This window comes from Netta rufina (assembly GCF_964035555.1).
Source record: "Netta rufina genome assembly, chromosome: Z".
Taxonomy (NCBI): domain Eukaryota; kingdom Metazoa; phylum Chordata; class Aves; order Anseriformes; family Anatidae; genus Netta; species Netta rufina.
The window spans coordinates 73003937-73023099 of record NC_140126.1 but is presented as its reverse complement, the minus strand read 5'-3'; the positions used below and the strand labels follow the sequence as shown (position 1 = coordinate 73023099).

The 19163-nt window shown below is 38.8% G+C and overlaps 1 protein-coding gene across 1 annotated transcript in view; it reads right to left on the bottom strand.

Moving 5' to 3' along the window:
• VCAN (versican) overlaps positions 1-19163 on the bottom strand; it is a gene marked incomplete at its 5' end in the record, with an annotated part of 106031 nt that overhangs the window by 61011 nt on the left and 25857 nt on the right. The window contains one exon of the mRNA XM_084305214.1: positions 10060-10353. Coding sequence (XP_084161340.1) covers positions 10060-10353 — 294 coding nt within the window. The remainder of the gene's footprint in view (positions 1-10059; positions 10354-19163) is intronic.

Here is a 19163-nt window from a genome sequence, read left to right as displayed (position 1 = left end):
GGAGATTCAGATACTTATATATATATATATATATATATATATGTATATATATATATATATTATTTATTTACTTACTTACTTATTTATTTTGTACATTAAAGCACTGAGTTGAACAGGAAGGAGTGAAGTTCTTGAAATCCCACTAAGTAAAGCACAGCCTTAACAACAGTGGGTTTTGAGTCTTGGATTTCTACAACCTGAAGTGCCTGCTTATCATTGCTCATGTGTTATTTGAGTGTGAGACAGTGCTCATATAACTGAACGTTTAAACAGTACTGTGCCTTACACTGCTTTTCATTGCTGAGTGCATCGGGTTGGTTTAAGCCACAGGGTTTCACCTCAAAAGTGATAGATAGGTTAGCACTGCTTTGCTGAGTGGTAGTTGGTAATTGCTACTCTTCTACAGAAGAATCCACGCGTTTGTCTTACAGCTCTTCTTTATGGCAAGGTGGGAAGCAGGCAACATATAGTCCTGTATCATCTTTTCTAAGCACACAATGGTTTTCCCTAATGCAGACCAAATTTGCCTTCCAGCCAACATTATTTAGTCATTCAGTGTCCATTTACTGTATTTCAAGGGTGATGAACATTACTTTTCAATATAATACTATTCAACAAAGCTACACAAAAAATGAGGGCGTGAATAAATATTTTACAATCTGTGAAGAAAAAGGTAATTTTATTTCCTCACTGCTGGGAAATTGTGTACACTTACAACTATTTAAATAATTTCTCAATCTCCTGGAAATATTTGATAGACCCAAAAGTTCACAGGTGTACGCCTAAGATACAGTTAGTTGTTTGTATGTCATTATCTGCTAATTACTTGATAAAATAGGTGTATGCATTAATGGAGTTAGTCTGACCAAATACCAAGTGCATTTGATTTAGTAAATATTAATTCATATATTGGTTTAAGAAAAGTATGTATGTATTTTAAAGTGTTTATCAATAAGCAACCAAATCTCTTCTATGCAAGCGGACAGGCAATTGCCAGTATGCAAAGAGCAGTTCTGGTTCCTATCAACTTAAGCACCCCTAAAACTGCCTCATCGTAAATACGATATATAAAGCTTTTGATAAACATCATTCAAGTTTTTCATCGTTTTTGAGCAGATCAAAAAAGATGCTTTTACATGGAGAAATCTATCAATGTTCTTTTTTTTTTTTTTATTGTGAGAAAAGAGAAAAGCAAAGACAAGGTTGCCTTTTTAATAGGCTGGTCATCAGTTTGAACTGTTGTCCTCTCCACCCAGATGTTTTGTATTACCGTACTCCTTGCATCACGCACGCAATATGCTATCTCCTTTGTCATTCTTCTGGTACAAGACATGAGGCAAATTTTCCTAATAGAATTCATGAACATATTAGAAGCAAGAAAGCAAATTATCTCACCAACAGCTGCTCATATCAAAGACTATCATGTAGGTTTTTAATCTATTTCTTTTATATTAAACAGCCTGAATGAAGTTGGTTTTAGATGTAGTATATGGTTTTACAGAGATTCATTCTCTGTTTATTTATTTTATGTTTTCACCATGCAGCATTTTTTTTCCTTTTCTCTCCCACCATTGTTTAACTAAGGATTTAAAATAATGGAGCAATATTAAAGCTTAATATCTTTTCAATATTTTCAGGAAATCACACTGCACTACTTTATATATGGTTTGACTTTGCAATTACGAAACAAGGATTTTAATATGTTCTGTGCTGTTTAATAATAATTTCAGGATATCTGGGTGTACTTTCTGGAGGAGAAAATGCTTACTTTAAAGATTACATATATATATTATAACTTTTATATATACACTTTCAGCATAATCAATTCCACAAAATGTTAACCATGTGCCTAAAAAGAACCACTAGAGCAGTTCCTTTGCACTCAGAAAAATTGCTTGTGTGTTTACATTTAGGAATGTACTTAGGAACCTGGATGAACCAGGAAAAAAAAAAAAAAAAAAAGGAGAAAAAAGGAGAGAGATTATTTTGAGTCATTGCCAACACTCAAAACAATTAAAAAATGTTTTAAATCACAACAAGTTCTGGAAATACTGAATTCTTTCTGTGGATTCTAGCAGCCAAAATAAACTCTTCTAAAATATCACTAGTGTTGAAAGAGTCCAAATTAATGGTTCAATATCTTCCACTCACTTTTAGCATGATGTCTACACTAGCAAGCTGATTCATTTGTTTCATTTTAATATACTGTTACATGTCCATTCCTGTTTGCTGCTTTATTAAGTTTGTTCTGGGTGCCTGTCCCTTCCCTTCTACCAGCCCTGGTGGAGAGGACAGCCTTCAAAGTTCCCATGTCTCTGCAAGCTATGCCAGCTGGAGTTTAACTTACTGGACAAGCCTAAGAGTAAGACCAGATCAAAACAATAAAAAATAAAAACTGGTCCTCTGGGTTACAGACTGATCCAGAAATTTGTCATTATTATACTTACTCAGTACCCTCTCTCTTGTTCATTTCAGGAAGCAGAAGGGCAGACAGGGGATGTGGAGTTTTGTTCATTTCACATGGGATGTGTGAGACCATAAGGAGGCTTCAACATCTGATACTGCAGATATATAGTTTCCCCATAACTCCAGGCACATACTCTCACTTACCTACACTGTGTTTTGACATCAAAACATGAGCCAAATATAATGAAAAAAAAAAAAAAAAAGAAAAAGAAAAAGAAAAATCCAAATGCAGTATCCTTTATCATTTTGCACACAATATGTGCAAAACCAGAGAAACTAAATGGCATTTTTAAAAAGAGTAATAATAACTAAAATAAATAGCTAGCCAGCAGTCTAACTAATTTGCAAGAAAAACTTAAAAAAAAAAGATTATGCATCTTCTTCATAGTACTGGCTAAGGTTCCTTTCTGCCAGCTAAGAAAACAGTGAAGACAGCAGTACTATGAGCTCTGTGATCACAAATCTTGTTAAATGAAACCGCTTGCTATTTCATAACATCTGAAGTTAGATGGTTAAAGGGGGAAGGATGTTATCTCCTAGTTTCCCCAGATGTAAGTGTTGTTCTGTGAACAAATTATAACCTGCCTATCTACAAAGAACAATAGCAGAAAGCATTTCTCTTTCACGTTATTCATAATGAAACTGCCAAAAGAAGACAAAATACAGGTGAGTCTCCTTAGTCAGCTCTTCCTAATGAAATATGTGTCCCAGCACCAACGATCTTTGTCTTCTGAATGCAGTAATAATAATAAATGATGGAAGAATGAAGAGAGCTGAGGTTGTCATTTGGTCAGGAACTGACACCAAAAATCTTGCTGCTTTGCTCTCCCCACCTATTGTGAAAGGAGACAAATTACCCGTGTGTCCCATGAGTTACACAGTTCCCACAGCAGTGAGCACAGATAATAAAGAGCAAAGACAATTTACTTTTCCTCCACTTAAATACCTAAAGAGTGGATCTTTTACCTTTTCCCTTTGTTGCTCCTAATCCCACCCTTGCTTCCTGGTCCTCTGAGCTATCTGAGGGAATGAAAGGAAAATGCCTGCCACCATGTCCCCCTTTCTCCACCCTTTCCCTGAGTTCACAGTGGTTGCCCTCAGGGAATGCTCTCCAGGAACCCACCTGTGAAATCACTCAGGGAACTGCATGTTCACTTTAGCTGACAAACAGCACATCCCTCTGAACCTATACCTCCTGAGCCACCTAAGGGCTGCAGCTGGATCACTTTTAGAGGACTTGGTCCAGGGGGCTGACTAATAAACCAAGTTCTCTGTCTTCATGCTTCACAACATGTCACCACCTTCTTCTCCTCCTCCTTCTATGGGCCAGGTACTAGAGAAGTGTGTGGCACAAGTTGAGGCCTTCTTGTCCATTTTCAGCATGGCCTGCATGGCTTCTCACAATTCCTCCACCATGCGAACGTGGCAGGATGGGATAAGAAACACGCTAGAAGCTGTTATTGCGCACAGCCTTTGAGATGTCTGCCTGTTGTTACAGACCCTGCAGAGAGCTTTGGGAATGTATTCCTCCTGAACCTGGTCCAACTTATTTCTGGAGATCTCTGCGGCTATGTAGGTCTCATTAAGCATATGTGAGAGAAGAACAGAAACCCACCACCTCAGCAAAATAATAAAAGCCAGAGAACTGTGTGTAGATAAGACCTCAACTCTACTGAGAGGAAATGGAAGCATAAGCTGAGCCAACAGCCTTGCATACTCTATGGTCAATGCCATCACATTCAAATGCTTGCCTTTCAAAGGTATTTTGACCATCCTGATACTAGACTGAGCTGTGAAGTGGTGGAGGATGCTGGCTTTAATATTCTCACTACTCTACTGTGCTTCTCCTAAGATGAACTTTTTTAAAAAATATTTTTCCTCAGATTTACAGTACTGTTTATGGAGTATCACCATGCCTAATGTCTCCAGCATTCTGCAGTCTTTCTAAAACTGATCAAAAATGCACAGATACGCCCTAATACTGTCCCCGACATCAGGCTGGAAATAATCTTCTAATCCAGGAAATAGCTGGGATATGTAGCTACCGACGGTTGCTGTGGAGAAGGATAGATCTGCCTAGTTATTCAAAGTTTTCCAAATTAAGTCACATGCAGCAAAAGGGAGGACAACGATTTTTCTGCCAGCTTTTGAGCTATGCCTAAAAATTTTATCCTTTCTGCTGCCGTACAAGTCATGCTCATTCGATGTTTCTGGGCAACAATTTGTGCTTGTGGTGGCTCGTGCTGGAGGGCTTTTTTCTTTTTCCCCACTTCAAGAGCCTGCATAGCAAAACACTGCTTTCAAGTCACCTTAGGTTACAAAACCCCACATCCTACTGAGAATTGGCAAGAAACAGGGGGTTCAGGTTGAAGATGTTATGGGTTGGGCAGCCGAGAGGCTTTCACAGAGACAATTATTTTACCCTTTTGGCTTGCAAAGTCCTAGACTGTAGTGTATTACAAAGGCTGTTGTTTCCTTTGCCTCCTTTGTGAAAATGCACTCTGATTTTGAGCATTAGACAGACAAAGCAGCAAACAAGCAGGCCCCCAGTCATGAGCAGCAGACGACTCGAAGCCACTCTTAATGAGGCTGTATTAGAGCAATCTAAACATCATGGACCCCATTTGTGGATGACCACATGCAGTATCTGTCTCTGAACTGGAATTTTCTAATCTCTAGCTAGAATGAAATCATACAAAAAGAGAAATGGCAAAGGTGCATGAAAAAGAAAGTTGAAATGAAAGAGCAAATATGAAACAAAATGGTCAGTCCAGAAAAATGACTCCAAAATGGTAGACACATGTTTTGAGTCAAGCAAAAAATGTTTTGCTGAGAGGTTCTCTGAAATCAATACAGGTCCATGGAAGTATTCAGCTTTAATAAACCAGTGTTTCTCAGCAAAACACAGATTTATTTTTCAAAACTTCAACCACTTCTCTGTATGTAGTTCATCTAGTTCAGTTTTGTTGTCAGTATGTAAGACAAAAGCCATATATATATTGCTTTGCATTTCTGTGCACAATAGTGCATTCCTGGAGCACAATTTTTCTACAGATACTGTAGTACAAAATGCCTAATCCAACATCTGTTGAAGTCCATGGCAAGATTTATCCTGATGAATTTAACCTGATGAGATGTGGGGTAGGATAGGTGACAGGATTAAATAGCCTATAGCTCTATGCAGCAGCTAAACATTAAGTAGGTACCCATTAAAAATGAAGTATTCTTTACTGAATCTGTTTTATTCTCTTATGAATAAAAACCAGTGTTCTACAACTGTTCTTCTACCTTTAATTCTTTTTTACTTTTTTTTTTTAAACTGTGACTAGAAGTCCTGTATTTTTACACTTGAAAAACTTTTCCTCTGATGATGAAGGCCATCCGTGGAGGCCAAGGAGCTTCAAGTATTTAATCATGTGTCCAATCAGAAAGTTTTCAAGCCTCATCAGATACATGATTAGGTACCTCTTAGGAAAAAAAAAAAAAAAAAAAAAAAAAAGAGAATTAAGAAGTCTGGCAAAAGTTATGGAGGGATGAGATGAAACACACGGATAATGTTTCAGAAACTCAGGGCCATGTGGTTTCTGTAGAGTCAAAAAATCTGTGATCAAAGTGAAGAAGGTTTTTATTTTTTAACAAGATTTTTAGATTTTAAATCATGTATTATTATCCTGGGCCACTTTTATTTTCCAAAAGTCAAGACACTTTGCACAGGGTAGCTTTGTAACCAGAAAACAGCTGACATTAAAATGCTGAATTTAAGCTTACAGTTAATGTTGTCCACACTGGCTGTTTTGTTGAAATTAGTGCCTACTGGTTTTAATTTACTGCTCCAGTTAATATTTTTTAATATATTTTGATCACTATGACTCCTTTTTAAAAGTAATTCAGATTTTCAAAACACTGATTGAGGTCTCTTTTAACTGCAATTTAAAATTAGTGTTTTTAGATTTTCCATCAAAGAGACTTTAAATCACAAGATAGGAGTGAAGATTTTAAGGAGGGCTGAAGAAAAACCCTTTCTTACCTGCAAGATTAAACTTTGTAATGGTTAAAACAGATGCCTGCTCTGCCACAGACCTATTCCTTCAGAGTACATGTAAATTTGAGTGCTACTCATCCCTTCTAGGGCTGGGTGGCATTTGCTTTGGTGGCCTTACTCAGGGAGTATAGTCTTACTCAGCACGAGTAAAAGCATCAAGAGTAGGTCTTTAATCACTGCCACTGCACTTCAAAAGAAACACGCAGCATGTGGCCAGAGCACTCGAAGCTGGGTCAATGGGAACTTCTCTGGCTTTCGTACAGGAGGCAGAGGAAACTATACAGGGACAGTGTAAAAACTGAGGTCAGTGCATGAACATCTGTGCTGCAGACCCTTGGCACTGGTGCTACCTGGATAGCTAGCTTCGACCTTCCTCATCCACAGAGGCACTCATTGTTTTTCCTTTCAGCAGACCATAAATGCATGTAGCCACCTCCCTCTTTTATTCTTTTTCAGCCACAGAAGTGTTCTGCTGGTATGACTGGGTACTCAGGTGATGAGGAAAGTACAATGGTGTAATGTGAGACACCCAATGAGCACAGAAAGAGCTATCGGCACTGCATTGAAAATAACTGTAAAGAATCAGGGTCTTGGAGAGGACTGTTTTGGCACTGTAGGAACCACTGCATAAAACTTCATACTGAGTTAAAAGAAGTCAGAGCCAACAGAGGATTTCATGTGTTATGTTACTACACTGAAATACTGAAATATTGGGAAGAAATTGAGAATACTGAAAATACTGAATATTGGGAAGTGATAGAGAAAACTTCTGGATAAAAGAAGACTTGAAACAAGGACCTAAAATTAAAGCTAAACTGCCTTTTTTTTTTTTTTTAATCCCTCTTTTTCTGCACCAGAAAAGGGAGAGGGTGGCTCGCTCTGCAGTCGCTGTTCAGACAGCTGTCTGAGATGTGAAAGACCAAGACGCTAGGCAGTGCGTCTCATTACTCACCACATGCATAAATCTTATACCAAAAGCAATGAAGAATTATAGCTGGTTGCTGTGAGATCCCGAGTACCTTCTGAGAAGGAGAGAGAAAGTTATCAAAAAATTCAGAAATGTATGGCAGACAGGCATTCTGAAGGAGGGCATACGGTACAGCGTTGCACTTCTATATTTCCTTGCACAAAAGGAGGTGTATTTGGCAAAACCTGAGTCATCTAACAAGCAGCATTTAATTAAGTCTGATGTAATGTTGATTGCAATCAAAATTGCTAGAGAGCAAGCATGGCCTCTACTAAATTATGTTGGTTCTGTTTCCTTTTTTTTTCTTTTCTTGTAAAATGATCCATAATCATAGTCTGTCTAATCCTTGGGTTGCAAACTGATGAAATATTTATTTTCTGGGAAACAAGGGCAACAGTTTGCAGAAAGAGTGATTCTTAACAAGGATGTTTTTAGGACACATGGTATGTTACTAATTTATTATTTTTTTAAGTAAAGCTCTCTGAAAGTACATTGAAAAGGTACATGTTGTTTGGAAGGGGTGAAATTCACTCACACTAATGTGTTGAAAATTTGGAATTTGTCCTACCTACAGACTAGATTACAGGCTAACCACAAAGTCCCCCTTCTTTGCCTTTTAGACAGTCTGATGAATGATGTCCACTTTAGTCAATTTTAACCACAACACTTACAAATAATCATAGACAATTTTGGGAATGGACAGAAGGAGTGATTTGACAAAATTCTGCTCTGCAGATTAAAGCAAACACTCCTGAACGTAATCAGTCCTTACTCCTTCATGCAGTTCCTTTGATGTCCACTAGGACTACTTCCACTACTTCCACATGCAAAGTTTTGCAACATCTTTTTTTTTTTTTTTTTTTCCAACAAGCAATAAAGAACAACACAAAATAATAATTTAAAACATTGCAGGTAAGAATGTGTGAGAACAGTCAGAGCATAACATTACAACAGATGTCAGGATTTGTTCTTAGACAGTAAGGTTTGGTCATAAATGAGCCTTCAAAGCCTGAGTTGGAAATATCTGTGGCTGCAGTTCGCTCATCATCCACAAAAATGGGGACAGTACACAATGCACATTTCAAGCATTTGTGACTGATAAAACAAGTCACAGGACTGAGCCCCCTACAAATTCTATTTTCTTAGTTAAAGACCAACTCAACACAAGGTGCCTTCACTCCTTAATGCCAATAGTACCATTTGCAACCAAAGGAACTTCATCAGAGAGGCCTCCAGGGAAATTCTTGAGTAGTCCAACCTCCTTATGCTGCTGAGGAGGCTGCAAGTCCTCGGATGTTTAGCTGGGAAGACACACTCTAATCTAGATGTGACCCACCTTCCAATAGAATCAGTGTCCTCTTGCATCAGGAACAGTCCTGTGATGGAAGGGATCTTAAAGGACAGAAACAAGGTGATGGGTTCCTCTGCTAATAGACACAGTTAGCTGGTCTGTGATATTTGAAAGGCCTACACAGCAGCCCACATGTTGCACGTCATGATATGCATGGAAAAGTTATCTGGAGGTGTAGGGGAAGTGGAGCTGTAAGTAGTCATCACTAATGACAGAAGGAAATGTAGGAGGGATGTTCTGCAGGAGGCTGGGCAGATGGGGCCAGGACCACCATGGTGCCATAAGAAGCACGGTCAGTTCCATGAAGGCCTAAGAGACAGGCAGGGATCTACAACTATAATGCAGAGGTAAGATGATGTTATAGGGAAGAGAAGCTCAGCTTTACTAGAAGCTGGTGGACCTTCTGGGACAAATGGAACCTGTTCAAGAAGTAGCTGCACCATAACAGCAGAGCCAGGCTGCTAGTATAGAAGATGGAAGAGGTTACAATGCAATATTTTACCCCAAAGACAAAGGAAAGCTGACGGGCATGGAGGAGGTCTGGATTAGATTGATGCAATCTACTATGTGGATGTGGTAAATACTTGACATGTCTCTGAAAATACCAGGAGGAACAGAAGCGGCAGTAAGAAAGGCAATTTAGAGCAGTGCTGGTTGACCAACACATGAAACATTAGGTGAGTAATTATAGCTACTGTAGAAGCCTAAAATATATGGTGCGGCAAAATGTCTTGAATCCAATGATAGCCCCCAGTTCACTGGCATCTCAGAGACCTGAAAATGGCCTGGCTTGTACACACTCTGTAAACAGCCTGTCTTACTGCCATCACTGGAAGTAGAGCATCAGGCTAGATGATAATCATTTATCTGGTCAAGTACATTTCTTCAGTTCTCGTGTTCATTGGCTTTACACAGAAGAAACCAGGGTGCAATCAGGCACTGAATTATGTATTCCACAGTCCCAGGCTGATTGTGGATATGGTGTGTCACTCCACATAAGTACAACAGTACCCAGGCTGGAATCTTACCTTAAAATTTTGCCTCTATCTGCCAATGTTACTTTAGGACATTTGTTTTAGTTTGGTTTCCTCTATTTTTTTTTCAAAGCCATACTGATAAAACAAATTTTAAAGACTGATGTGCACCGCAAGAACTGAAACAAAACATATATTAAATGCTTTTCAGGGTTAGAGTGGTGAGTGTACTGAAAATTATAACTAAAAAAAAGCTTACGTTCATAGCAGTAGGCATCAAACTTGCTATCTGGGTAAGGAAAGCCTGTTTGGTTCTCATAGCGATACAGGGTTCTCACCCCAAGTAAACCTCCACCACACTGGGGCCTAGCCACCGAGGCAGGGTAACGAACACTTCCATCCGCCAGCCAGCCGTAATCACACTGGTCAAAGCCATTCCTCCAGGCAACATACAGGTTCCCAACAGAAGCAAGGACGCCATCTCGTTTCCGACACAACTCTTTAGCTTCCTCGAAGGTGAGCTTCTCAGGAACGGAAACATGAACCACTTCATCTAGAGGAAGAAAAGAATAACAAAGACTGAGCATCAAATTCCACGATCAAGTCAACTTAGCTTCCCTCTTCCTGTCCTGTAAGTTTGCTTTCAAATTTTGCTTGATCAGTTTTTTGCTTACACTTTTGCTCAAAAAAGCAGATATTCAGAAAATCAAAAGTGTCAGATTTCATTATGAAAATGTGCCTACCTCAAAGTACAATTATTTTTATACAAACATTATGCAATGAGTTACATTGTGGTTGGAGATTGGGTCCCTTCCCCAGTCTCTAGGCAGAGGTAGCAGGAGCCTGGAAGCTCCTCTGTGACCTCTGTTAGAGTAGACTTTGTGATTCAGCTATGCTAATTAAATCCAGTCCAACAGAATTTACTTTCTCAGTAAAACAAATCCTTTACATCTGCAAGCCTTTTACCTCACCTTTTTAGTCATCACTAGAATCTCACTTGAGACACACACACAAAGCAAATGCTCTTCACTGCTGCTCCGCAGCAGCTTCGAATGTTGTATTTACATCAGTCTGGACCTTGCCCCACAGGGAACACAGGTGAGGGAATGCACTAGGCAAGCTGTGTGCACAAAGCACTTTTTGTGTGAAAAGCTGAATTAATCTAGACTGCCCCTGCTATAATTTAGTTTCCATGGAACAGTAATTTGAAAATAATAACTTCTCAGTTGGAAACTGAAAGAAAACAAATAGCATGTCAAGTATTTTACTTCAAAGTCAAATTGCCATTATGCAGTTGGATCTGTTGCCTTGTTCACCCAAACACTATAAATGAAATCAAGGCTCTGATGTCTGTGTCCTGGGAATGAAGTAGTAAGCTGACTCCTTTCTAGTTTTTATTCAGACTTCAGACCTAAAATCAATGCGTTCAGATGTAGAAACAGAGCAAATTCAAAATATTTGTTACCAGACGGTACTTCTCTTCCCCACCCCTTGTACGGTGGACCAGAACACAATGGACAGCACTGCTAATTCACATGGGACATGCAATCTGCCATACCTCAGCAGTTGTCTCAGGGTAACCTAGCAAAAGGCAGACAGACTACATCACCCCAAGCACTTTCTTTCACTTCAATATTACGCTTGTTTCGAGCTTGAAAGGAATGCAAGCGTGAAAGGAGGCAACATGCCAATTTTCTTTTTCCTCCTAGGTAGAAACTCTGATTTGTTATTACAGCTGTAATATCAATTCCACTGGGTAAGTTTCTTTATGCATGCTGTAGGGAGTGTCCAACTTAGAGGTAAAGTACTGTAGCTACTGAGGGACAGAGCACGTCTATAAGGCACACTTTAAGGTAAGGAAAGTGAAGAATCATTCACCTCTCAGAAGTGCCAGAGTGCTTCATTCAGCTCTCCAGACCATAAAGAAAATGCACTTTTTTATTAAACACTTCTGCAGAAGACAGCTTTTTCTGCATCAAGGGGCAGATCTGGTATTATGGCCAATAAAGAATGGTGGATGCAGCTATCCCACAACACCATCCCCATGGCAAATATCATGAAACAGCGGAGCACAGAAAGACCACTCTAAAGCAGCCCCTTCTGTTCTGACGACTCTTCATCCATGCAACAGTTGTGGTGTATATGGAAATTAGTAGTTAAAATTGTTGCAATTAAAAAGCAGATAATATCAATCCAGGTAGACAACAAAATAAGACAAGGGAAACAATGTATTTTATAGGTTTTCTCGCAATAAATACGATGCATCAAAAATAAAATAATGTCAAAAAATCCCACAGCATTCTTCCTGGGAGAAACTTACTGAAGACAGGAAAACAGGTAAACAGTGCAAGATTAAAAACAAGCAAATTTTCCATCAACTAATCTGGATCACTTCCTCCAAATGAAGTTTGTGCATAATATCATTGAAGTTGTGGATATTTAATCCTCTGAGATGATACCTGCAACTTGTTAAAGCAAGGAAACTTAGCGAGCAGTTTTGTCTTGCTATGAGATTTCAAAACACAGAGTTCAAACTGTACTTTTGTAGAGTATTTTGCAGAGACTTACCTATCCAAATTGCACAAGCAGAGTTTTATACAGAAATATACCTTGAATTTGCCTTTGAACATGCCTGTTTATGCAATACTGAGGGCAGTGAAATTTTAAAAGAAGGGTGGCATGTCTTCCTTTATACTCAATCTATTCTACTGTACCATCAGCAATTTATTTTGTTTGTCTGCTGAATTCGGCTGCTCTCATGCAGACACCATCTTTGTCAAAGGGTGTTCTACCAGAAAAACTAAATGATTAAAACACCCACATGTTTAAGAAAAAATGCAGTCTAACCAGAACAGTCCAGCAAGTAAAGTCCAAAGTCATTTTTTTTTCTTTGCCACTCATTTGGCAGTTTAATATTAAAAATAAATAAATAAATAAATAAATAAATAAATAAATAAATAAATAAAGAGGTTAAATTCACAAGGAATGCAAAAAGGTACCAGAGTGATCAGTAAACTGCTTTTATTGCCATTCCATCATATAACAAGTAAATATTCATGTATTTCAGGAATGTAGATGACAAAATAAAGGGTAAAAACATGTTAAAACATAGCAGCTTGCAGTTGTTCTGGGTAAAGAGTGGTTTGCAGGAATAGCAGGAATTTAGCCTAGGAGATATGACTCTGCAATTTGGCTGTCCAGTATGAAAACAAAATAAATGTATATATGTTTGTTTGAGTGTGCACTTGATATATGTAATAATTGTTGGCACAAATTGCCAAATAAATAAAATAAAGCATGGGTTTAATAAAGGCCCTTCATTATAAATTTTCTGCAATCTTCTTCCAAAGCCACATTACAAATAATAAAAAAAATAATAATAATAAATAATAATAAAAAAGTTTATGTTTTCTGTCAAGCACTTGAGAAGAAAGCAACTCTCAAAATGCTTCATCAACTGGATAGCATCAATTTCATTTGCAGCAGCCCAAAAATATGTGATGAGCAAGTCTGCACAAACTTTCCTGCACCTTGAGCAGACTATGGTCATGTACACCACATGCACAGCAGTCAGCACTTCAGGAATATACTGACCCAGAGAGCACAGAGGCAATTTGTCAGAACCTACTGTTTGTGTATACCAGTGCAATCACTTGGAATTTAGGGGTATGTAAAAGATTTGTATTTCCTAAAACCAGCCTTATGTAATTGAAACTCATACAGAATTCCCCCATCCATATGATGAGATAAGTTGCTATCCATGTTACCTTTCTGACATGATTAGTGTCCCACAGCAGTGTGGAAATTCAGTTCATAGTATGTAAAAAGAATGCTGGTCCTACTTCTCTGAACATGCATTTAATACATGTAGCCTGTAAAAATTATTCCTGTTTTTGGCAGCAGAGTGGGTTCCATATTTAGCAAGCGGATTGCTCCTATCAGTCTTTTAAAGTGTCTTTATGATGATATTTGAAAGCATCTCCATTCCTCAGCCAAAAGACTAGAAGAGTACCCCAAAGAAACTCTGAAAAACATTGATAAACAAATGGTATAGCCACAAACACCAGAGTAGGGCAGATTTATTATTATTATTATTATTATTATTATTATTATTATTATTATTATTATTATTATTATTATTTAAAATCTATCTGCAATGTTTTTATATCTGTAGTCCACTCCAAGGAACTTAGCAGTGTTATGCAGGCAAACCCCAGGGCTTAGACTAGCAGAAGGAGAGGAACTAGTTCTACAGTTCCAGGGAACAAAATGGAGACCATGACAGTGTTTAGACTGCAGACAACAAAGTAATGTGTATTATTCCTGGTAACTGTTTAATTTCAAGTTTCAGGTCAATTGCCCACCCATGGTGGTCAGAGCAGTTGAAGAACCCCCAGAACTTTCCTGTTACATGGATTTGTTTTGCCTGGTTAAAACAGACACCTGACATGTCTTTTTCCCCTCTTTCCTTCTCCCCTCTCTTTCAAATACATCAAGCTACATGAAGAAGCCAGCTTTTTCCCTTGAAGACAAAAGCTGATTCAGCCCTAAGGAAAAAAACTTTAGATCCACTGACTTATCAGCTAGTTTTATAGCAATCTTCATTCCTTTGAAGGTTATTTCACTTATTCTCTCTCATCAAGAGACATCTTACTGAGCTGGGCATGTTTGTAGGTGTGAATTTCATGAATCATACATCTTAAAAGCAAGCACAGAAATAAGAGCAGGCTAGAACCATAGCCGGGGGTCAATACACAACATGTATTGACTAGGGCAAAAGTAATGAATTTAGCTGTAGCCCTCCAGCACAGACCTCATCAGTAATTTCTCTTCCCATAGATGAAACCACAGTTAAGGGATTGGTGTGTTGTTACTTCCTAGAGGAGCTCTTCGAGCCTGGCTATGTGGCAATCTTTCCCCAGAACACAGCATCATACCCTCAGCTTCACATGCCATCATGCAGTGTGCCAGTATCAGCCAAATGAGGTACAAGGCGCTGACACCTGGCAAGTGAAGGTATCATGTGCAAGTGATTTTACACTTGACATGACAGAAATTTTACAGATATTTGAAGGATTCTATGAAACTGCAGAGACATTTAAGAGAGAATATGGGAGTTTCTCACGGAATGCTTTTACAGATCTGGTAACACACCAGGTGGTGTTGATGGTGGCTGGTCAACCACCTAAGAAGTGTCCTTATTAGCCAACCCATTTGGAGAAATGACTAGGAGAGCCTTGCATTTATAATGCAATCCCCCTTTTCACCTATATTAATCTCCCTGAGTAACAAGACTCTTAGTTATGACTGTCCCAGCTGGGACTCAGCAACACAGGGAATACATGTAAGTGCTCTCACGTGGTTGGGTGCTCAGATTCTACAGCCTGCACTACTTTCAGTGTTGCGTAAACAAAGACATAAAGAAAAATCAAGGGAATCCAGATGGATATTAAATTCACAGAACACTAATTACCCACAAGAATTTCCATTTTCTCCTTATTTCTTTCTATCTTTAGCCAGAAGGCCCTTGCAAAAAGGCATCTACACTCACCAACAGGACTATCAGACTGCTTGTGTACCAGAGAAGAAGAAATACTGCCCGCATCAATCCCACCTATACACACATACACGAAGACATCAGAAACCACTACCCTTGTCTTGCTTGCTCTGGAAAAAGTATTATCTGTCTTCACCACAGGAAGTGTCCTCAGAGGCTACGTACAGTTAACTTGTTTATTAATCTAGCTCATGCCTCAGCCTTCCTCTCCCAAGCTGCACAGACAAGGTTTGTTGTCTCAGCTGCACTTCTATTCCTCTGTCCTGCTGCTGATAAGGGCTGCTTCTCTGACACACCAGGCTGGTAAAGAGGTATCCTTAACAAAGTCACAGATTATGGTGAAATGCTCTCTAGGAAAGGAAAACCTGGAAAACCACTTTGGATGTCCAGCTTCATTCAGCTGTATTCTTTAGAGACAACAGACAGAGTTCTGCTGCTTTGAACATTTTGGCACACAGACCTAAGTAGCTAGGTTCAACTTTAAAGCAGAAGACTAGACAAGATGAAGAAGTCTTTTTCTCTCACACGTTAGAACAAGTTAGTCGATTCCTTTTGATACACACCAGTAACAATTTAATTAAGCTCTCCTGATTGTCTTGAGTCTGTTTTATGCAAAACTATATGCTGAACAGGAATCCATTGCACTTGACAGGACTGGAAGGCTACGCTTCTCCCACAGGCTTGCCCTCAAGCATGACGAGTAGCTTGGCAACTGCTATACCCTTAGATAGCTCTGCTGTAGTTGCGAAGTGTCACTGTGTAATACAAAGGGGAAAAATTAACTTTGAATTCTTTTTTTTTTTTTTTTCCCTTTTGTGCTTTACTCTCACAAAAAGCATTGAGAAGTCATGATTTTTGGAACACCCTAAAGACAAGTTTTGTCATGTTCTGAGCTCAAATACCACATTGTGCATAAAAAAGCACTATGGCATTATTTCCTATTCAGTCTCCTCTAACTGGGATCCAATAGAAGCCAATGCAAAAGCTGTGACCCTATCAAAAGTCATGAACTGAGAAGAAAAGACCATTAAAAGACCATGTCTTTTTAAAAATCTCATTGTTGCTCTGGAATCAGAATGGGCTCCACAGAAGATCTTTAGCTGCCCAAAACACAGAAGACACTTCACACCTGAAGCTGTATTTTAGATTATGACTTTTTAAATCGTTATTGTTCTCACACAAATTTCCATGACAATAGCAAAAACGTGTGAGACTAAGCAGAAAGTATTTACAGGACATCTGGTTTTGTTTCTTGCCTTTTTTCTTTTTCTTCCCCACACTCACTGGGGGGCTGGAAATGGTGTATGGAAATGAGACTTTATAATCTTCCCCACAGCTAATCCAAAATAACTTTCTTAGCATGACTCCCCATCTGCATATTATATATGCTTATTAGACATATATGGCTTCTAACTGGCTTTGGCCAGAAGATGATGCTACATGGAGTAGTTTGTGCTTTGGCTCTGCAGCATGCTCTCACGGCTCCTCACTTCATCAGTGGGCTTTGGCAAGCAGATTTCACTTTGTCTCCATTTCTGACATCATGGCAGTATCAAATGAATCATATACAACCTTATCTGAAGACAGAACCTCCATCCTCATCAACCACTTCCTTTCAAGGGAGTATCCTGTAGAAGACACTGGTGCAGACACTTTTCAGTTGGAGGTGTGAGGAGAACCTCAGACTTATATCCAAACATTTGGAGCTGAGTTGCTTTAGATTAAGCTCTTTATTAATAAATCACCTCCTGCATTTAAAGGTATTCTAAATGTTTTTTAACACTTAGTACAATGAAAAATGTAATGAAATATAATGAATGTAGAATCAGCTTGTAGTAAGAGCCCATGCCAAGTACCTATTTAATGATATATTGACTCTACATTCTTGTTTTTATCATTAGGAGGTCAGAAATTTTAAATCCTTCCCAGAAGTATTCTCCCATGTTTTTTAGCAAAACTCAAAATATTTTACACATAATTGTACTGTCTATAATTTCTGTGGCTTTTCTCAGAGCAAGGAAATGGCAAGACTTAGCCTAGACAACTGGTTTTAATTTAAGCTAATTTTTTATGTTTCAAGGAGAAATCCATGTCTCTGGCTAACTTTGTGATTTCATGTGGCCAGAAGGGAAGAAAACTGAAATGGTGTTGCTCCTACAAATCCTCAGTGTAGCTACCCAAATAAGTACTGTAAATTCAACACACATTTATGCGATGTATTGAGAGTATTCTTACCACCATTTATGGCCTTCTGGGGTAACAATATCTCTAATACTGGCCAACAGACCATTAACTGCTCATTGATTTCCATGATGACATCTCATTATGGCCCAAATTTTGATATCATTAATCAAACACCATCTTATTCCATGAATAGTCATCCCACTGGCATGAGGTCTCCAAATAAGGATTTATTTATCACAAGTAAGACTATTAGATTTGGCATTGAATAGAACACACAATGCAGATATGAACTTTCAAATTCCCATGGAAGAAAAATCATGTCTAAGCACAGCTCAACAATATGCTAAGTGGGCTCCATCAAAAGAGAAGTGACCAACAGCTTGAGGGAGGTGATTGTCCCTCTCTGCTTTCCCCTGGTGAGTCCCCACTTGGAGTGCTGCGTCCAGGTCTGGGGTACCCAACAATAGAAGAATATGGTCTGTTAGAGTGGGTCCAGTGGAGGGTCACAAAGATGATCAGAGGGCTGGAGTACCTCTCCTATGAAGAAAGGCTGAAAGAGATGGGATTGTTCAGCCTGGAGAAGAGAATTACAGCATTTCAGTACTTACAGGGGGCTTGTAAAAAAGATAGAGTGAGTTTTTCCATGGACAAACAATGAAAGGAAAAGGGAGAATAGTTTTAAACTAGAAGAGGCACTGTGTTGAGGCACTGGAACAGGTTGTGCCCAGAGAGGTTGTGGATGCCCCACCCATGGAGAAGTTCAAGGCCAGGTTGGACAAGGCCCTGGGCAATCTAGTGGGTGGCATGGCAGGAGGTTGGAACTGCATGCCCATGGCAGGAGGTTGGAACTAAAAGGTCTTTAAGGCCCCTGCTAACCCAAGCTTTCCTTTGATTCTATGACTCTAAGTATCAGTAGTTATTAATGAACTGCTGACAGCACTCGGTACAAGAGAAGGATTACACTTTGCAGAATCAGCCTTGGTTGGGTGAACAGGGAAATCATAAATTTGACAGAAACTTGAGTCCTGAGTTAAGTCTTCTACCAATGGATAAGTGTGCTACAATACTACAGAAGAGGGAAAAAAAAAAAAAAAAAAAAAAAAAGAGGAGCTATTTTTATGCAATGTTCACTTTCTAATAACTTCTGTTGACATTTTATCTAACTGTCTTCTGTGGATGAGTGGTTGCAAAGAATAATCCCACCGAAGCTATGTAACTTCAAACAAGTTCTGTATTTAAAATTATCATTTGTTCTTACAAAGACTGTTTCTGCTATATAGACAAAGCCATCTTGGCTCCACAGCTCTTTCTTAAAAAGAAAGTCTGGCTCAGAGACGCAGGTTTAATTGAAGGCAGTGGAAAAAAAAATATATATATATATATATATCCTGCATTATACCATGACATGGTACTGTTTCCTTCTAACTGCATCTGTTCCTCTTCATCCAAACAGAATAAATTAACTCCCTTGCATGTCAGTATAACATGCCTACAGCATATATCAATAAAACTAGGACTCTTTGGACTGCTGGAAATTATTTTCTGATTTGAGTTCATTGAAAACTTCTAAACAAAGAGCCATAAGAGAGAGAAAGAAAGAATGAGAGAAAGAGAGAGAGAGA